Here is a 22592-nt window from a genome sequence, read left to right on the forward strand (position 1 = left end):
GTGTCTCCCTCCAGACCATGTGGCTAGGATAGGTTAAGCATCATGTAATATCTATATGGTTCTTTCAATTATCAAATATACTGCACAAATGCATTTCCTTTGAATTTTTTTTTAATGATTTCACACTAAGGTTTTGACATCAGGAAGTTTCTCATAGATACAATTTATAAGCCTATTAATAAATAACCTATATATAGAAACAAAAATATAAACTAAAAAACACCCTGTCTACCTAATGTTTCACCTGTTTTGTTGTTTTCTGATAAATAGCAATTCATCTGATGATTTTCTTTCTCTTCCTGTTGATAAATTTCTACTCTAAGTAGAACTTAAAACTGAAACAACAACAAAAAAAGCCTATCCTATCTTCTGCCAGTTCTTGAAACACAAAAACCTCATCTCCTTCAGAAACTCACTCAAGTTATCAAGATATGCACAAGATAATCACAGGGCACAATGTGATATCTTCTGTTCTGGGTACATACAGGTGCATAGGTTGTGTAGAATGTAGAATAGATTTTTGTTAAAATCTTTTCACTTCTAGGGACACAGATTCACAGAAATCAATATGCCTTGAAGAACTGTAGCAGAAGGTAAAAATTATTCAATCAGTTTAGAAAACTCATGTCATGAAATATGAAATTCAAAGAAATGCAGAGGCTTGGGAGAGGGTATGTGAGCTTGCTCTCTGCCAAGAGAAATCCTATTTCTTACTTTATGCATTAATTTCCTGGTTGGTAAAACTATGGAGAAATTGATGCTTCAGCCTTAATAATGACAATGGCATCTCCTTCAGAGAGCAAGTTGCTTCTGTAAAACTGTTACAGCGTGTCTAGATTTTTTCTTTTAATAAATGCCTAGTTTTTCTGGAAACTGCACAATACCTATGGGAAGTATTACAGTGCACTGTGGTGATTTTTATTATTTCTGTCTGCCTTTCATCAGGGTCTCTGTGACTAATTTCATGTTGATAAAACTAGGCAAGAACCAGAAACATTGTCATTGTCTTCAATCAAACCTAGTTGATTCAGCTTATTTAGATATTGTTATAACTCATGGACTTTTCTTGGGCAGTTGGATCAGCATTTTCACAGATCAGCAGTTGTGTTATAATAATCAATGAAAGATTTTTAAATTTCTCCTTCTCCCTACCCTAACAATCAGAATGATTGCTAATATACACTAATGGCAGCTTCATGGTGCTATCAAACACGACATCCTTTTATTGTGATTGATGATGCTTTTATATTGCTCAGAAATTTGGGCATCATTTTTCTTCTTGAAATTTGCTCACCTCTTGGTGATCACCATTTTTTCTTGGGGTATATGCAACAGTTCTCTGAGAGTGAATCCATAGTGCTGAAAAACATGCCTCAGATCTTGGAGGTAACCGACACTTAAATGTCTCAGCTCCAGTCAGTAACTTTCTTTTGTAGTACCTTAAATGGGATTTATACATACAAAACCTTCTCAACACATTTGCAGCTGAAGTATCTGCTGAAAGCAAGATAAGAGACTGTAGTTCAAATTGCTGCCACAGTATCCACTTAGAGCAAGAGGGACAATATTGCCAATTAAAGATACGTCATGGCTTATCGTGCTTGATAGCTGTAGTGACAGGACAGTAAAATCAGTCTGGAAGGATGCTCTTCCAGAGGATGAGAAACAAGGATAGCACGATTCAGTGTATGTTTTCACTGTATTGACAGAGGCTGTCCCTTAGGGAAAAGCTGCTATGACAACACTTTTTTCTACCTGAACTCCTGGATGCTTTGCTACCTTTGGTCCTCCAAGGAAAGCACCTGCTGCACCACTTTTATGCAGGACATAAAGTACCAGGATACGAAATACATATTTTTCACCCTTTCTTTTTCCTGGTCTTCCTTCTGGTCCTTGCCACAGCCCTGACCAGTATTTTCCAAATGGGATACCTGTATCTTATATATCTCTAGGTGCAAGTCATCATCTAGTACTTGGACATCGTAATTTCACCCGGAAAATCACTACTTGAATTTGCACATATAGGCAATGCATTTCCTGCTGCAGTTTTATCTCTTTATATTGTCACAGCAGTTATGCAATTTCCATGCTTAAAGCTTTTCCCAACACTGGTAATTTTCATAAATGAATAGACAGTCAGTAGGCAAGAGAGCAAGAAAGGAAGAAATTGCATTACATTACATTACATTACATTATACTTATGGGGTTTCAACTTCTAGCCAATGACAGATAGAAGAAATTATTTTAAAAGGTATGCATCAATGAATAATATTCAATAATAGGAGGCAAAAAAGTTCTTTCTAGACTTCATTAATCAAGAAAGCCTCTGGTAAGTTCATTCATTTAAGGATCTGACATTATAAATGCTTTCATATGTCTTTTTCAATTTTCAGAAAATTCCATATTGTTTCATTTGATCTCTTCTTGTTTTCAATATTTTCTTGGTGCTGTTAGCTGCCTTTTCTGTTAGAAATCTTCTGTGTTAACTTGTAAATGCTTATATGTTGTGAGAGTTTCCATTGGCCTTATACAAATCAGTAATATGCTGAATATGGCTAGCATCAAGAGTGGAACATATACCTCTTGCTTGTGTTTGCTTATATTCTGCCCAGATGGGATGCAGCTGGTTTTTCAGATCACATTTCATGTTTCTTGAGGTTTCAAAGCTAGACAGGCATTTTTACATACCCTGTAATTTCTTGTGATTTTTTGATCCTCTCCTTCTCCCATCTTTGTGCAAATCTGTGTTGGAAATAAGGTAGAATACTTGTGAATTAAAACACAATAATTCCATGTACTTAGATAAAGTGTTATGTAAACAACTTGTCCTCTGCCCCTCAGGCAGAGATATAAAATATCTTGCATTGGCTGAAATTCTAAGAATAAGTTTTGACATCACATATCATTCATCTTCATCAAGGTTTCCCTGCTGTTGACCGCTGTCTTCAAACAACTGCTCTCCAGTCTCAAGCATCGGTTTTGCTTGAGTTTCTGCTAGGTAGTAGTGACATCCTACCTCTGCTGCCTTGCTCCTGCAAAGAGCCACTTCTTCAGGAAGACAAGCAAAGAGTAGAATCACTTTAGATTGCCTGAAAGAAGCAAGATCTAGAATGAACACATTTTTGTGCATGATTTACATTCTTACGGAAAGCACCTGTCTAAAATTCATTATTGGATAGAAATATCCTAACAGTATGTAGAAGGCTGTGTGTCTAGTTGGTATTGCACATTACAGTTTATACATTCACTAAGATTACATATAAAAGTATGGAGGCAAATCTATACATAAGACAATTTAAAACTGAAAACAACTAATTGGCTGGTGATGGCTAGGCCAAATTCGTGATCACATCAGGGTTTTCCAGTTAATTACTGCTTAATGTCATGTGATTTATTGCATAAGGAGTGAACGAAAGACTAAACAGGGTACTTAGTATGAGCCAAACTGTATTGTCTTGTGTCACATTCTTCCAGTGTGACTTCAGGCAACCTAATCAAACCTTCCATACTTCTGTATAGTCTCTAAAATGTCATAAGCAGTCTGTACCTAAGATGTAGTTCTTTCCTATTTGTAAAGCACTTTGAGATTCCTGGAGGGAAACCTCTCTCTAAATCCAAATAGAAGGGCAGAACTGCAGCTGTGCAGTTTTGAACCCCTCTGCACGGTTTTCTGGTTTAAAAGTGTCTTTGTTGATCATGCCATGAAGCAATATAGAGAACACTGTCTAAATTCACAAGTGACTTTAACTTCAGAATATCTAACATCACGTGTCTTCCTTTCCATGCAATTAAAGAACAAAATACTCTCCATATACATGTGACTCATTCAAGTAAATGAAACATGCTCTGATTTCTGAAGTTGTGTTCTAATTTCACACATCCAATTTCTTCCAGATTACTACGGACCTGAGGCAGCGTTGCACAGACAGCCATACTGGAACCTCAGCCTCTGCACCTATGGCTGCAGGCATCATTGCCCTGGCACTGGAAGCAAAGTAAGATCTGAGATATATTCTGAAAAAAAAAAAAAATTAAGCATACAGGAAGATATTTCTCATTCATCCAGTACCTTTATGCAGACATCACACAGTGCTTTGGAACCTTTATTATAATACACAGTAACCTCCTCAGGGCAGGAAAGATCTCCATGCTTACTTCACGTGAGGGAAAGCTGATACTTTGGAGATGCTGACAGAGTACTCAGTGTCAAAGTAACATGAAACAGTGTTGAGCACAGGTGGTTTCCATTGAATAATGTATAGTATCCTCACAACATCTTACAGTTTGCTCAGAAGGCTGCCTGGATCTTCTGAGCACTGCAGGGTACTGTAGGTCACCTTCTTCATTCACCAGGCTCCTCTTAGCAATTTCTGTTCTTGAACACTGAAAGAGGTTTTGGGAAGTGTTAGGTTAACTTGAACATAAGTTAATTAGTATGAAAAATAAAATCTCAACTTCTGCACGCTGACACAAGTCTGTTTTTTAATACGGGTCATGTTCCTCAGCTCTAAAAACCATGAATAGTGTAGCTCCATAGTCTCCTTGCACCTTTAGCTCAAAAAATTTCCTGTCTTACAAGCATTTTCTCAACTGCATGATTCTCTTTTTTATGCCTAATATGTATCGCTAATGTGCTTCATGGAGCAGCAGAAATGTGGGAGATGTTCAGGTAAATCTGTATTTCAGAACATTTTGCATTGCTTTGTACTCTGTTGGATATACCTACAGATTTAAGATTAAATTCTTCACCCCAAATCCTGCTCAGTGTTTTAAGTTCTTTTTTAAGTTCAATCTAGGAATTCTGAAGAAAACGAAATCTGAAGAAAACTAATTCCCTGTTGGGTCAGCCATTTTCTTTGAAGGAAGTAAGAAATTTGCACACAATAGTAGTTTCAAAGTGCATTAGTTCATCACACTAAAATTATGTTTCCATCTTTCATGTTTGCTTTTTTTGATGATACCTTGACCCAATATTCAGCACAGAATACTTTTGGCTATTTAGTTACAAGCATAAGAATAAGAGTTTCAAATTGAAGACCTGACAATCTTAAGTAGTGCAGCACTTGTGTCATTATAATTGTGTTTTCTTTATGCAGTTATCAGAAACAAAGGTATTTTTAAAAGTTAATATAATGTTATTGTGGTGGCTTTTAAACTTTTAAATCTCCTCTTAATCTCAGTTTTAAAATCCTTAAGTTCATTCCAAACAATCTGCAAATGCAGATAAGATTCAGTGTGTGTACATTTCAGCTTGCTCTAAGTTTTTCTCACTATTCTCAGTTAATGAACAGAAATTGGTAATTGATTATTTTTGTTTTGTTGTAATTGAAAGTTTGAGAAAAGTTGTATCTTATAAGACTGACAACAAAGCTATTTCTGATTGTGACATCTTAAAACACACTGAGAAGCTTACGCTTTTTTCACTTGGCCTTCAGTGACTCTACCAGTGGGAAATTAATGTGTACGGACTGGCCTTTTTTTTCAAAACTAATAGTTGCTATAATAAACATGAAGACAAGACTATGTTAAAGCTTTTATATGTGGTGATGGAGACAAAATGTACTAGTTACTAAATATCCTAGCAAATAACTCTTTTTCATTTGTAGTACTCTGTTGCATGGTACTAAAAAGTTGAATATGTTGATTTTGCCTCGTTTTAGATCCTGTTCCATTTCATTAAATGGAAAGTTCTGTTTCTAGATCTTAGCCTGTGTATTTGAGTAGATACAGATCGATTATATTAATAATATCATAAATGTGGGGTTTTTTATTTGTATTCCATTCATGAACTTCTCTCTCTTATGTGTACTTAAAATCTGCCACTGCTGCTGACCACAGCCACTAAATGAAACAGAAAAAAAAGTCAAAAAGAGAGAATCTAGGGAGGAAAATAGTACTTATGCTGTGGCTTCCCATGCTGGTTTTCTTTACCAATTTGGAGAAATCTTTGGTGTTGTGACATTACAGATTATGAAGTAAAGCCTTTAGTATTAAAGGGAGATCATATTGTGATCTATTAAATTTTAATATCTGGGGTTTGCTTGTATAGAATCTGTTTAGTTTCTTTTATGCTGTTTCTGAATTTCTTATTTATGTAATTATATATTTTTCACCTGTGATCCCTGCCAATTTAGGTGACCCCAAGTAAATGTGAGGAATTAAAGTTCCCAAAAAGAAGATTTGAAGTCATTGTAGTATTGTGTTGTATGTAGTATTTTCTGCAATACTTTTTTAAATGGGATATAAAGGACACATGATACTGTGAATTAGTGTAACTGCTTACTGGAACTATTTTGATTCAAACAGAGTTTCCATTTTCATAAATTCATCCTTAAATTCCCTATTAGTACCTCTGCTAATGCAGTGTTTATGTGAGATTTTTTAAAAAGACAAGTTGGAAAAGGGTTTTGCAAGGTTAGTTACATTCTTTGTACAGCAAGCTGCTTAAAAATTAGAGCATTTAGTCCTGAACACTTCTTGACTATGTTTGTAATAGCATATAGTTTTATTCCAGTTGTGCTGGGAAACAAAATTTATACCATGGAAGGGTTTTGATTCTGTGGAAGTCAGTTTTCCCCAGTAGCCAAGTCCTAGTCCTAGGAGACATCATGAGTTGAACAGAGAACTGATATGGCCGGGGCGTAAGTTAGAACAGCCAACAGGTTGTTTCAACTCACACATGAAGGTACATTCAACCAAACCAAACCAAACCAAACCAAACCAAACCAAACCAAACAACAACAACAACAACAAAAGGCACGACAGATTTGCACTGCAACATTGCACTTTCTTTGACAAGCCCCATATGGTAGGATTGGCAAATAGTTGATGGAGGATCTCTTACCTGCCTACTGATTTGAACCCTCCACTTAGCCATTTCTTCCAACAGGGATCTGCTTCTACTGGTAACAAATTGTTTGAGGATGTTGTTATGCATAATGTGAACACATTTGTATTACTTTTGATCTAGTATTTGTGTATCAAAGTGGCATGTTTTCCATCAGGAATTAAAGAATTGTAGCTGAGTTTCAGAGTGCTTGTTTGGAATCCCTGGAGCTGTAATGCCAGGTTGTAAATATGCAACAACTATCAGAGAAAGACATATCTTAATTTTCATGTTCTGCAGTTTTCTTATGGTATTTAGGTAGTAAATTGCTTTCCAGTTGTACCCAGTTGAATGTTTCCCAGTGTATCTAGTACCTTGATCAGGTCCTATGAATAAATGCTTGCTTGTGTGTTGCACTTAGTCATTACATAATGTCAATTTTTTCTCATGGTAAAGAGAAAATAAGAAGAATACATTTAGTGAACAGAGACAGCAATTTTCTTACTAAAAATATTTTCATTGCATAGTACCATCAACTGTTGCTAGCAGAAATACCTTTTCTAAGTGATAAAATGGTTGGATTTGAGCAAATCAGAGTCAGGAGAGACAGTGGTCCTGCATTTGTTCCAGCGACCATTGTACCATGTTCCTTTGAAGAAGCAAAATTCAAATAAAAACCCCTATGTTACTTACAGAAGAATACATTATTCATCCCCAATTGAAGTGTGTGTTCCTGTCTGTAAGCCAATGCATATTTTCCAGCATGTGGTGTATAAACTAGTTTCATTAGTAAGAACTAGCAACTGAAATGGAAGTATTAGCCTGCTACCTTTCTACTGTGTAGTATACTCAGTGATATATCCGTGGAAAGAGTCTGTTTTCTTCCATGATTCTCTTCATTTGAATGATATGGAATCTTAGAATTATTTCATTTGGAAGGAACATTAAGGATCATCTCGTTTCGACCCCTCACCATTGGCAGAAACTCTTTTCACTAGACCAGGTTGCTCAGATCCCCATCCTGCCTGGCCTTGTGGAGTGGGGCAACCTCAACTTCTTAAGTCATCCTGTGCCAGTGCATTACCACCCTACCAGCAAAGATCTAATCTAAACCCACTCTGAAAGAAAGTAGCTTTTCCTCGAAGGAGAGGTGCTTCATCCCTCTAATAATTTCTGTCGTCCTCCTTCCTGCATTTTTTTACATGAAGCCAAGGCTAAAACAAGGTAGTGCTGGGAGGAGAACTAAAGAATTTTAGTGAATTCTGATACTAGTGACAGAAAAGTGACAGTGTACCACATTCCTCCAAAAGACAATACCACAATCAGTTAGATTAGAGGAAAATGGAGTACATATTGTAAGGGGTCAACAGTGTCACAGATAGATACTTTGGATTTCTGGCAATTGAACAGTTTTTGCCTACTTCCCAGACTATTTGATTTTCTCACAGAAAGGAGAAGAGCAATGCTCTGTCTAGCAAGGTACAATTTTGGATACAGAAAAGATATTTCTGTGCTATCAAAGTTAAGAGGGCTTTTTCATAAATATAGTCAGAGGTTAAAAGTGACAAGACAGCTGAGGTGAATTGAGGAAGTGCTGCCAAGTGACCTCTACAGTTAGACTTCGAATGCAGGAGGAGAGGTTATCATTTAAGTACATCAGCTTTGGCTAGATCTTTGCTCCACTGATTGACTGCCTGTTATAGAATGCAATGCTAGAGTGTGTGAGTTAAAAATCTCCTTCTGAATCTTTGCATTTTTTGAGTAGTTTGCTCTGAATATTGAAGTATTTGAAAAACATACCTATATAATGCATATATATATATATATGCATTAATAAGTGCTTACCTTAGAATCTATCTTTCTCTTGAGATTTAACCACCTATGCCACTTACAGAATTTCAATTATTATATTGACATTGATTTGGGTGTACTTTGGTTCCTGTTCATGTTTTCAGTTACATATAAATTTGCCAAAGAATAACCATTCAGGCTGAAATTCTCCATTTAACTTGCACTTAAAAGGTTTTAAGAAAATTCCATTCAGACATTTCTTAAATTCAAACAAGGTTAAAAATAAATAATGTTTGATTGTGATTATTTTTAACTTCTTCACTGAGTTTTTCTGTGTCTATGCTTTGGAGTAACAGCTAGAAATAAAACTAGTGGATAGCTGTTATTCTGGTGCCAGGATAATGCCTTTAACTTTAACTTTAAACTTAAGCTTTCAGTTGGCATTCTCTCAGTTGATACTTTTAAAGAGTTTAGCAGCTCTAACCCCTGTAGTTTCTTGGCTGTCCAAATGTTTTCCTGCATCAGGTTTTAGAGGCTAGTCTCTGAACTTACTCTTGAGGTGCTTCTGGCTGTTCACTTTGAGAGCAAGGATCTTAGCTGCTTTTTTCTGTAGTTCTTTGTGGGAGTAAAATGAGGAAGGTGGAAGAGGAGCAGTTTCACTGAATTGCAGTGTCCCTGTATTCAGTCTTTTGAATATGGGAGATAGGTCAAATCAATACCCTGGGTACCATGCTAACCATAGCTTCCTTTATTTAGTTAAGACGATGTAAACTTTCCCATCTTCACAGTCAAGCTGGTTCTAAGAGTAGCAACTAACCTAAGGTTTTGTTGCTGTTTCTTCCATGCTGTTATTAAGCAGACTGTGAGCATTGTCTTTTGGATCGTCTTATTTTGTTGTTCCTTTGGAGATGACACAATAAAGGATATAAGTCAGATGTCTTTCTCTCAGGGGCTTTCTCCTCCCAGTTTCATCATTATCAGCCTGCAGTTGGGCTATTGTTTGTTTAATTTTTGGCACTTAGGATTTTTTATCTCTGTGCGCACTGCAAATTTGACACAGGGACACCAGAACACCGTTGCTGGTGGATGTATAGCTGCCTACCCCACTATCCATCTAAAGGAATACATCATGTCCTATCACAACTTGTCTGGATTTTATCCTAAAAACCAATATAAAGATAATGCAAAAGATGGATTTTTTTTTTCCGTACTTTTACTATAAGAGTGATGAAACATTGAAACAGATTGCCACAGAGGTGGTAGGTGCCCCATGCCTGGAAACATTCAAGGTCAGTTCAGACAGGGTTCTGAGTAACCTGATCTAGTTGAACATGTCCCTGCTGATTGCTGGGTACTTGGGCTAAATGACCTTTAAAGGTCCCTTCCAGCCCAAACCATTGTGTGATTCTGTGGCTATAGATTCTCTGGCAAAGCCTTCCAATACTGCCTCATGAGATCAGGATGCATTGCAGAAACTGTGGAGGTGCAGCATGAATATAAACTGGATATTGTAAAGTAGAGCTAGAAATTTATTTAAATGATGTTGTGCAGGCAAATGCTATGTTGTTTAAAAGGCTATAGCATGTTACGTAACATGTAGAACTGCATCCTAATTTACAAACCCTTACTGTGCCTTGTATTCCGTGCCTATTTTTTCAGTAATTTTTTATCAGCCCAACTGGATAAACAATTACTGTCATTCTAGTCCAGCAGCCTAGTGTGAGAAACTGCACCATAATGAGGACCTATAGGCGCAGTAATGTTTTAAAAAATGCTCAGTGAGACAAGGCATCTGCTCTCATTAAATACAAGAGAATATTTAAATATGTTAAGAATCTGGTTTAAGGACCAAGGTTTCCCTGGTTTTCAATGACTGCATAGTCCTAGCAGTGTAGGCAGCCAATTCTGGGTCTTCCAAACTTCATTCTGATCTGTCTTCAGCTGAGGGGAACTGTGGCAGTGTGTGCAATAAGGACAGATAATGATGCTCTGGGAATGGTACTTAGTGCCTGGTGTTCTGCATCACAATACTTTTTTCCTCTTCGTTGTTTAGTGGCTCAGTTTATCTTTTACTACATTGCATTTTTAAAGAGAATGCTATTCATCTTCTTGCGGGTAATAGAAAAACTGAAAAATTGGAAGGAGAAAGAAAAAATAGTTGAGTGATGGCACCTTTAGTTCATCTTCTAAGAAAATAAATTCTCCTTGTTGTAGATATATAAGAAACAGGAAAACTGCAATCACTTAAGACTTGCCCTAGTCCTAGAAGATAAATATGTATTAATGTTACAATGAGGATAGAAATGGCATTAGGAGTCCCTTAAAGGAATACACATCTGTGCAATCAGGTCCTTGCTCTGCAGTTCACAGACCATCCAGTTCCTTGGAATTCTTGCAAAATACTCACAGACTCTCAGTGAATTCCAGGACAGGGGAATTACTAACAACAGAGACACCTGCAATAGCTTCAATAGGAACTGAAAGTCTAGAGGAATCTCCAGTTTGAGCTAGCAGTTAGTAAGATTTAGTAGAGCTTTTCAGCAAGCCAGAAGTTTGATTTCTTCTCTTTTGCACTTATTAAGATAGTTGGTGGTCATAAAAATTGCCTCTGTATGAAATGTACTCATTCATCTTTCCTTAAGTTTCATATAACAGAATATTATCATCTATTGTTACAGTCTGCTTATGGCAAGCCACCCCGTTGTATAAATAATTTCATATAAGTTTTCTGTAAAATTGGAACATATTATTTTGAATGGACCAAAGGAAAGTAGAGAAGATAATGAAAGTTGTTTTGCTTTGGATACTTTTCAGCTTGTATGACCTTGTATCCCTACATCCTGGTAAAATGTCTGATCTGTGGCTTTGTCTTTCCCCTGTTTCATAGTCCATTTCTGACCTGGAGAGACGTACAGCACATTATTGTCAGAACTTCACGTGCAGGACATCTGAATGCTAATGACTGGAAAACCAATGCAGCTGGTTATAAGGGTGAGAGCTTTCTCTCTTCTTTGCTATCACAAGCAACCTATTATTTTATATTTTTGTTTGACACTATGCTGTGCAAAGTTTTGAGACCTTTCAGCCTCAATCTGAAGGGGCCTATCCTCCCTTATGCAAGGAAAAACTTTTAGAATGACTAATGCACAAAACTGTTGACTACAAAATGCATTGGTCTGATCTTAGTCCCTTTCAGTCTCATATCATGCTCTGCTGCCAGAAAACTAAGTAAATTAGTGGTGTTTAATTTTTCTTTTTATACTTGATATTCTGATAAAGTAGTGTAGAGTTGAAGATACAGCAATTCTGAATTCCAGCCATATTCTCACTCAGAATTATTGGCAGTTTCAATTTAAAATGATGAAACAGTATTATCAAATTTCATTTTTATACAATAAACCTTACATCATTTATATATAAGAACTCTGTCATATTTTGGATAAAATTTAATTTTGAGCTGTCATGACTTTTCATGGGACAGGTAATCATGTAGTAGTTTTCTAAAATTCTGTACTATCTTATAAATTTGATAAAAGCTACATCTTAAAAAACATGTTTTCAGTTCTAGGATATATATTTTCAGAGTGGGTTAAAATGGAACCTTGAATCTGTACATTTTATTTCAGCACGGTTTGTCTTCTGATTCCCATTCACTATATTCTTACTATTTTCAATTTGTATTGCATCCTAAATGAAACCCTGGAACGACTTATTTCTGGTTCTCTTTTCATAAGAACTCCACAAAATACTGAAATACCTCTTATAAGATGAGATTTGATCTGTTTGAGCCAGGATCTTCTGAGAGAAAAATGGAATATACAAGTTATCAAGTCTTTGCCCTGGTTTCACTTTAAAAATGAAGCCTGTATTTAATCTATTTTGGATCAAGGCACTGCTAATGTAGAGAATCTTTAATATATAGTTTTGACCTATGACATTTTTGCTGCAGTGGCATAGAAACCAAACAAAGAAAAAAACCTTTTTATTTTTGGATCCAAACCAGTCTCTAACTACAGAAAATGTGTTTAGAAATGGACATTTGATCAGAACCTTCTAGTAATGTGAAGGTTCTGATGTTCAAGGGCCTGGTTTGATGCCATTTACAAGTGCATGCCCACACACAAAATACATAAATAGATAGTTCCTTAATTGAAATAACATTACAGTATTTGTTATTGTGAAACATCTCCCAGGATTTAAAAGTTTTATCAGGAGATTGTGAGTCTATTATCAGTTTATTGAAGCTATATGAAGGTCAAAGAACACTTTTCAAGTAACATAAAGCACAGCTATTTTTTCGTATCTTACTTCCAAAATTCTGTATTTTTTTTGTTTTTCTACTTGTTGCCCAAGAGAGGCAAACACCCTGTGAGTCATTTCACAGCAGCTGTCACTCATTACCAAAAGACAGGTCTCACAGCAGCAGCAGCATTGGCAGCAGGACTTGCACTGTTGAATCACTGCTTATTCTGTATCCTTGGAATAATTGTTCTATGCATTGTAACATATATAGTAAAGAAAAAGGGTGAAAAAAGGTTTTGTCTCCACTCACTTTACTCATGAAAAGTCACTTACATCCATAAGCTCGACTTGGTAACTTGGATTCAAGAAAAACAACTTGAACTGGCTGAACTCTGGTGTAGACTTTATGGTGAAATTGAAAAAAAGTAAGATGAGCTAAATGCCTTGACCTCTGCACAGCTCAGGAATCAACCTTAACCCAAATAAAAGCATTAGTTTTAGCTAAATTATTTTGGCAACTTAGGCTGAGCACATGGTTCCAATAAAAATACATCTCTCTTTAAACTCCTGTTGGTTTTGGAAGAAGGAGAAGCAAAAGATTTCGTTTAAATCACAACATCCGAACCTGAATTCAAAAGGGGATTTGCACACCACTGCTGGCAAGACTGAAAGAGGTTTTTTTATTGCACGTGGCAATATTTGGTGTAATATTACACTACTATCTTTTGCTATTGCCAAGAGTAACAATTAAAGTAGGGTTTTTCGTAGATGAACTACTCTGATCAGACTGAGTTCCTCAAGAAATTGTATCATAATTTTGTTGAAATCAGGAAAAGATCCTTGTTTCTTCCACAGCATGTTCTTAAGAGGGAGTGGAAGACTTTTTTCATTATCTAAAGCAGACAGTCACAAGAAACAATCTACCTTTCTTTAGTGCATATTAGTGGAGAAAGAGGAAAACAAGAATAAAGAGAAAGACAGGTTGGCTGCTTTAGAAATAAGAACTGAAAGGGTGAAAAACAGCAAAAACCTGAAAAACCCTTTCACTCAACAAAGGGTCGGCAAGAGCTGGTAGTTGAAAGTGGGTCAGCATGCCATTTCAGAGGGCTGTTTTGCTGGTCTGCATGGCAACCCTTCCTCTTGCCATAGTCCCTGGCAGTGTTTTACCACTGCGGAACACACAGAAAAAGCTCACAGATGTCATTACTGGTTTCAAGATCTCCTTTTTTACTGTCTTACATTTATACAAAGAAGGATTAATTCATGAAAAACACTTAAGCAAGCTAGTGATTTGCTAAAGCGGTGCTTGTTATTTGTTTAATTTTCTGGCAAGTAAACAGTGCTCATTAAATTCATGTCAATAGAATTAACTCAGGAATGAGCAAGAGTTTTTACTTGGTAGGGGGCTTTTAAAATTGTTTTCTTGTCAGACAGCATACATCTTTTCTCAGGAACTTGTTATTTTGTAGTCTAAAAAGAAAGATTTGAATATTCAGGATGTTCTCTGGCTAGTTGTACTTATAATTTGTCAATAGAGGGTTCTTTAATAATTAAAGCAGTTAATTAGCTGATTTTATGGAAAAATACTTGGGAGCATCTGTTTTTGTGAAGATACCAAAACTGTTGATCTGTTCCTGCTATGGCAGATTGGATGAAAATCCTTGTTCTGTCAGCTGTTCAGTCAACAACAGAGCATGCAAGTGCTTTCATAAAAAAGAAACTCCGTAAATGCTGACTTGTCTCCGAGTTGAAAGATAGAGAATGAAACACTGCAGTTTTAAGAACAATGATCAAATCATATAAACAGTTCTTTGTCTGTAAGTGAATCTCCACATACTGTAATATTGTCTCTGGAGAAACAGACCATTCATAGGGAGGAATACCACTAATTTGCAGGGAAATTGTTAGAGAACATGCTTCACTCTTCCTTGTTCTAAAGCACAGACAGTAACACTTCAGTACACTACAATAAAATGCTACTGAAATATAAGATAAAATTAAATCAAAATCCTACACAGTTTTTTCAGTTTTAGGCCGTTCCTAGGCCCAGAGGAGATACCCTTCCTAGAAAAATCAAATTGCCTCCATTGCCAAGGACTAGTAACAGAGTTATGTCACATCCCTTTTGGTTAGCCAAAGTATCTGCTGCTTCCATTGAAGAGCGACCACTGGAAAGGATTAGTCACTTAATATTTTAGAATCTTTTCATATAATTGCTTAATTACAGTATTTAATAAAACTGGTGATTATATTAGTTGTGAGCAGAATATTAGCAGTCTGGGAGTGAGAAAGAGATGAGTCTATCTAGGCTCCTGTTTAGGAGACCTGGACTGGACTGATTTATCTTGTGGTAATCAGTAGCCAGGCAGGAATTCAGAAATGAGCAAGTATATCTTTACAACCAGTGAATTTCCGAGAAGACAAATAAACTATGAATAAACACTATACTATATGCTTTCAATAACTTTAAAATGTAAATAAATTTTAAATTACATTTTAAAACATAGTCAGAAGCTGCCATAAGACTTTTGGAAAACAGCAAGCACTCATAAATGGTTATGTCAAACAATCAAAGCTTTTCATCTATAAAAAGATCTTTCACTCTTACAGATACTTCTAGTATTTTCATGTGGTACTGGCAGCCAGTAAACTCCTATCCACCCCAGTGCTCATACACACAGTGCATGTAGCAAGTGAAACTGAAGCTTTGAGTTTAGCTATTATAATATGCCAGCTTTCTTTAGTTGTCAATAAGACACTAAAAACATGAAGTTGTATTGGTCTGTGTAGGAGTGAGGAACACCATATCTAGCTTGCATGTTCAAGCTAGATTAGTGGGGTTTTTTGTGCCTGAAATATAAAAGGATGACCAGCCTGGCTGAACAGATAACAGCTGTGGCTGTAATTCAGGAGAGAAAAGAGCTTATCATCTTAGGGAGACTGCTGGCAGGATACTAAAGAGAAGTATAAGAATGTTATGAGGTTATGCAGTGAGAAAACTGGAAGGGCCAAAGCCCAACTAGAACACAGTTTGGCTCCTGCAGTAAAAGGCAATTTAAAAATGTTTCTATAAATTTCCCTCTAAAAAGGAGGGTTAAGGGTAGTCTCCATCCTTTATTGGTTGCAGGGGGAAAGATAATAACAAAGGATGAGGAAATGGATGAGACAGTTAATATCTTTTAACCCTTTAATAGCTCTCCAGTAGTAAGACCCATTGTTCTCTGGGTACCTGAGCTGGAAGATGGGAACAGGAAAAAGAATGAAAGCCCTATAATCCAAGGGAAATGGTCAGTGACCTGCCACACCACTTAGACACATACAGTTCTCTGTGGTCAGTTGGGATCCACAGAAAGGTACTGAGGGAGCTGGTGCAGGAGCTCACCACTCTCAGTCATTTACCAGCAGTCCTGGTTAACCAGAGAGGTCCCAGTTGAAGGATTCAGAAGGATCTGGGGGACTACAGACCTGTCAGTCTGACCTCTGTGCCAGGGAAGGTCATAGACAGATCATCTTGTGTGCCATCATGTGACACATACAGAACAACCTTTGACACTGTTTCCCACAGCATTCTCCTGGAGAAACTGGCTGTTCATGGTTCAGATGGATGCACTGTTTGCTAGGTGAAAAAAATGACTGGATGGCCAAACCCAGACAGTGGTGAGGGTTGAGTTAAATTCAGCTGGTGGCCAGTAACTACTGGTATTCCCCAGGACTGAGTACTGGGGCCAGTTCTGTTTACTATCTTTATCAATAACCTGGACAGGGGGATCAAATGCACCCTCATTCAGTTTGCAGATGGCACTAAGTTGGATGGGAATGTTGATCAGCTGGAGAGGAAGGAAGGCTCTGCAGAGTGATCTGGTCAGGCTGGATCAATGGGCCAATTTGTGAAATGCAGCAAGGTGACATTCCAGGTTCTGTGCTTTGGTTGCAACAACCTTGTGAAGCACTTCAGGCCGGGAGAACAGTGTCTGGGAAGCTGCCTGACATAAAAGAACCTAGGGTGCTGATCAACATTAGCAGAGACAGAACATGAGCCAGTAGTTGCCCAGGTGGCCAAGAAGGCCTGTGACATCCTTTTTTTGGATCAGGAATAGTGTGGCCAGCAGGACTGGGGCAGTCACTGTTCTCCTGTACTTGGCACTGGTTAGGCTGCATATCAAATCCTGTGTTAAGAGGAGCCCTCACAACAGGAAGGACATTGAGAACTGGAGCGTGTCCAGAAAAGGGCAATAGAGATATTGAGTCTAATGAGGAGCTATTAAGAGAGATGGAATTGTTCAGCCTGGGGAAAAAGAGACTAAAGGGCTTATCTTACTCTCCCTGAAAGGAGGTTGTAGCAACGTGAGAGTTAGTCTCTTCTCATATGTAACAAGGCAAGGACAGGAAGAATTGTGACAGGGGAGGTTTAGATCAGATATATAGAGAAAATTTCTTCTATGAAAGGGTTGTCAAGCTTTGGAACAGACTGCCCATGTAAGTGGTTGAATCACCATCCCAGGAACTGTTTAAAAGATGTATAGATCTGGCATTTGGGGCCATGGTTTAGTAGTTGACTTGGCAGTGTAAGGTTAGTGGTTGGACTTCATCATAAGGATTTTTTCCAGCCTAAATGATTCTGTGATTCTAAGTAAGCAGCTGACAGCAAACATGTTCTTGGAAAAGGCAATCTGCTGACAGCTGCAACAGCACACATATTCTTGGAAAAGGCAGTCTAATTATATTTACATGACTGGCTTCAACAGATTGGTGGATATAAAGTCTGAGAAAGATGTTGTCCTCACATAGGTAGGCATTAGTCTTCTGTTAGCTGAACTGGTTAAATAAATCTGAACTTTTTGCATTATATCTCCTGATTGAAAGTTGTTTGAAGTCAGGTCAGCATTTAGTTTAGCACCAGGAAAGGAGAGAAGTAAACGAGCTACAATTACAAGCTAGTCTTACAGTGTCTGGAAGTGTCTCCCCCAGCACTGATAGAACATGTATGATTGGAAAGGTTTGTGTCCTCAAGGATATCCTCAACAATACCTCAAGGTATCATCCACATTTAAATACCACATGAGTCACAGTCAACATCATAGCTTTTATAAGTGCTTCGTACAGAAATCCTTGCTGCAGATAGAGCAGCTATCTGTGGTGGGATTTGGGAATTAAGATCATGGTTATTGAATTTATTTTTTTTCCTGACAAAACTGAGGTTACAATGTCATTTCCAGTTCATGTCCTCCAAAGACATATAAGGTCAGGAATTTGTCTGTATAGTTCCACAAATGAGAATGTACAAAGTGTAGGAGAGGGAATCTTTCAGAGATGCCGGGCAGGTGTCATTACTTTTCCCAGTCTCAAATTCTTCATTATCAAAGCATCTCATTTACTTTTTGGATCTGCAACACTCTGTTTTCTGTTCCCTCTGAAAAGCAAGGAGGAAGCTTTAAAAATGTAAAAACAGAGTTTAAGCAGAAGCTTCAAGTCTGTCAGGATACATAAAGGACGATGGATGGACTTGATTTTGTCTTTCAGTTGATTGCTTTCCTGCGGTTGTATATTGTAAGTCAAACTTACATGTTCTAAAATGTAAATTAAAGGTCTCTAAAGCAGGAGTAACAGCAGGCAAAAGGCAAAATAAGCTTTAATGTTCTACTATAATAGCATTCAGAAAAACCATGGTCACCGAACCATGATCAGCATAGCAGATGAAGAATTTAAATAAGTGCCTCAGCTCAACAACTGAGATAACTTCCTGTCTGCTTGTCTTAGATATAAAGGTATACACAATTGCTATGCTCTGCAGCTCTCCAGTATTCCAAACATTGCCAAGTGGACTGACAGCACTAACAGGATGCACACCATGGGAGTGATAACCTTTGACATTATTTCCTTCTAACAGGCCCAGCTAAGACCTTTATGGACACCCTTTAAAGGACTGGGGGGCAGGGAGGAAGCAGAGGTTTGAAAGTCTTCCCCTGTAGACTCATAACCATGAGAGTCTGCCACTTACTGTAGAATGTAAGTTTCTATTTTGCAGTATTAAGAAAGAAGAACCAGAATCAATGAATTTTAAAAGTGACTGATGAACTGATACAATTCTTCAAAGCAAAAGGCTTTAATTACAGACATTGAACACTGAATTTTAAAAGAAAAGTCATTGGAAGTTACATTCATTTGCACTACCTCTTTATATACTAATTTTCAATTTGGTACACTTTTGAGAATGTTCTAGGTAAATATCTAGTCATGCTTGTATCCATCCATCCGTAGCAATGGTGAACATCTTTTGGATGGGGTAGGTCTGTCTTTTTAAAAAACAGTAATCATTTGCCTTTGTGAACACCAAAGCTCTTCTTCACTGCTGTTGCATTGCTATAATACCTTTCAGTAGTTACAAAACTGGTGGTAGTTTTATTATCAGAGTGTGTCCACTTTAATGGAACTAGGATTCAGGCCAGTTAGGAAACAGATCATGCTACCTACAATGTCATATTTTAAGTGCTTAATGTATCCTGTCAGGATGTAGAATTTAATTAATAATAGGAAAGATAAGGGCCTACATAGGACAACTCAGCTCAGTTAGATGCCTGAAGTTATTTATAACAGCATGCTTTTTTCCATCCAGATAAAACAGCTTTTGAAGAGCTGCTTTTAAGTCAGGGGACGCAGAACCTCTCCCACCACACTGACATTACTGGCCAGCCATCACTAGAGACTTGGGTTACTGTTTAACTTCCTTTTGCTTCAGGTTACTGATCAGCATCTACTACATGGCTCCACAGAAATACTGTGAAGTTGACCTAGTTAATTAATAATTTCTCTAGTTATTCTATTCGACATTGTTATCATTAAACGATTTGTAGTATACTTTTTTTGTGATTTACTGCATGTTTGCATATCCTTTTTCTGCCAAAATCTGCCACAGCTGCGTGCTCAATCAGGAATTAGTTTGAGTGTAAATATTCTGCTGGAGTTCCAATACTTCAGGACACACAGAGCCTCTGTCTGGGACAGAACAAGAGGGATGTTATGTGTCTGGTACATCTGACAGCACAGAAATGCTATTTTTGTGTGTCCTGATAATAATCTGTCAGGATTTACAGTTACAGTGCCTTTGACTTGCCTGTCATCACCTGTTCTGAGACAAAGCCTAGCACAGACACTCTCACCAAAAGATGTTTTTATTGTTTGATAGAATGGCATTGTATTTGGCCACTTTTGAGCCGTCCAGGAATCCTAATAAAGGAGTTGGGTACCTTTTTTTACAAGGTGTTGCACAATGCAGTCACAAAATATATTTTTGCTTTAAAACATATGCAGACCACCATGTTTTCCAGTGGATCCTCATGCTAAAAAAAAAAAATTAAAAAAGAAACAATTCACTTTAAAAAGACTACTGCTAGTTAAAAATTATAGATGCTCCTTAGCCAACTGTATCTCAGCATTTTTGTCACCCTTCTAAATCCATATAATCTTCAGATTTATTCTGTTCACATAAGCTGTCTTATTTCAAGTGAATTAATTTCTTCAGTTAAGGCTTCATGATTTGCAGTCAAATGCTGCTGCAGAGAAGACTTAGAATCTTGCTGCAAAATTTTCATAGCAATCACCAGTCAGCAGTAGTCAGGTTTTCTGTTCCCATCACAATTCTGCTGCTTCAGAGGCAGAGAAGTAAATCAGCCTTCCTGGTCCCTCTCCTGAGGTTTTCAGCAAAGTGCACTGGTGTTTTCTCTGACTCTGGGTAAGATATCCTCATACGCAGGGCACAGTCTATGTGTGAACACTATGTGTTTTGAAGACTTTGTTTACTTGGTTAACACCTTCCTAAACAAGCTCTGAGAAGTAAATCGGAACTTAATAACCACATGAGTTTTAAATTCCTGCAATAGATAAAATATGTGAGAATCTGAAGGCAAGTAGAATCTTGGATTTAATTTCTCAGTATTTTAAGATGGTGTGTTCTAAGGCTGTTTCTTTTATGACTGCTAAGCCTCATAGCAGTGTCAGAGTTGGATACAAGCTACTCAAAAAGGTGCAGTGCTTACTGGAAGTTTAGTTTCTACTAGCTATCCTGCTAGTTTTTTTGGGCAGTCTGTATTTTATTTTATCAGTTAATAGGAGCTTTTTGGCAGAAAGAAAAGATGTAAAATCCAGAAGCCTCTTTTTTTTTGTCAACTCTATTATCAAGCAAAGCCATGGTTAGTATATTACTGAAGAAATTTTTTGTACTAATGCAAAAATCAGAAGTAGACATAGACATAAGTGGAATCTCAATAAAAGCAATTTTTTAAGTGTTCTGTTTGCATCTTTCTGACTATGAAAATATTCATGGGCCTGAAGCACCTCTCCTATGAAGAAAGGCAGGGAGGGGTGGGGTTGTTAAACCTGAAGAAGAGAAGGCTCCAGTGAGACCTTATTGTGGCTTTTCAATATATAAAGGCTTCTTAGAAGAAAGACAGAAATAAAATTGTTTATGAAGGTCTTTAGTGACAAGACATGGGGCAATAATTTTAAATTGAACAAGGATAAACTGGATTTAACGAAGGACATTTTTATATATGGTGCTTGGTAACAGCCAACATGGCTTTATAAGGGAGAAATGGTGCCTGACAAATTTGGTGGCCTTCTGTGATGGGCCTACAAGATAGGGGCGTAGCAGAGCAACTCACTTCACCTACCTGGACTTCTGCAAAGTATACCTCTCGACATCCTTGTCCTCAAATTGAAGAGACATGAATTTGATGGATGAACCACTTGGTAGGTGAAAAACTAGCTAAAAATGGCCACACACAGAGTTGTGATCAGTGGCTCATTGTCCACGTGGTGTCCCTCTGTGGTCAGTACTGTGGCAGATACTGTCCAACAGCTTTTTTGGTGACATAGACAGTGCAATCAAGTGCACCCTCATCAAATCTGCTGACGACATGAAGCAGTGTGGTACAGTCAGCATGCTGGAGAGAAGGGATGCCATACAGAGGGACCTTGAAAAGCTTGAGAGGTCAGTTTGTGTGAACCTCATGGAGTTCAACAAAGCAAAGTGCAAGGTCTTTACACCTGAATTGTGGCAATCTGAGACATATGCGCAGGTTGGGCAGAGAAGTGATTGAGAGCAGCCCTATGCAGAAGAATTTGGAGTAATGGTTGATGAAAAACTCAACATGGGCCAGCAGTGTGCACTTGCAGCCCAGAAAGCCAATCCAATCCTTGGCTGCATTTAAACGAGTGTGGCCAGCACTCAAAGGAGGTGATTCTGCCCCTCTACTCTGGTGAGATCCTACCTGGAGTGCAGTACAGTCCAAACCACAAGAAGGACGTGGAACTGTTGAAGCAAGACTAGAGGAGGGCAAATAAGTTGGTACAAGGACTGGAGTCTGCAAACACAATCTGAGAAAGTTGAGGCTGTTCAGCCTGGAGAAGGGAAGGTTGTGTGGAGACTTCATAGCAACCTTGCAGCATCTGAAGGAGGCCTACAGGAAAGCTGGAGAGGGACTCTTCATCAGGATTTGTAGTGACAGGGCAAGGCATAATGGGAGCAAATTGAAAGAGGGAAAGTTTAGATTATATATTAGGAAAAAATTCTTTACTGTGAGGGTGGTGAGACACTGAAACAGGTTGCCCAGGGAGGATGCCCAACCCTGTCAGTATTCAAAAACAGGTTGGATGAAGCCTTAAGCAACCTGAGGGGTAGATGTCCCTGTCCATGGCAGGGGGCGTTGGGACTAGTTGATCTTTAAGGTCCTTTCCA

General features: G+C 37.7%; 1 protein-coding gene across 2 annotated transcripts in view; it reads left to right on the forward strand.

The window, feature by feature from the left end:
• Window positions 1-22592, forward strand: part of PCSK5 (proprotein convertase subtilisin/kexin type 5) — a 245934-nt gene that overhangs the window by 128078 nt on the left and 95264 nt on the right. For both annotated transcript variants that reach the window (XM_088156600.1, XM_088156601.1), the window contains exons 9-10: window positions 3895-3995; window positions 11505-11608. In XM_088156600.1, the coding sequence (XP_088012726.1) occupies window positions 3895-3995; window positions 11505-11608 (205 nt within the window). The remainder of the gene's footprint in view (window positions 1-3894; window positions 3996-11504; window positions 11609-22592) is intronic.

Source organism: Sturnus vulgaris, chromosome Z (assembly GCF_052056855.1).
Source record: "Sturnus vulgaris isolate bStuVul1 chromosome Z, bStuVul1.hap1, whole genome shotgun sequence".
Classification (NCBI taxonomy): domain Eukaryota; kingdom Metazoa; phylum Chordata; class Aves; order Passeriformes; family Sturnidae; genus Sturnus; species Sturnus vulgaris.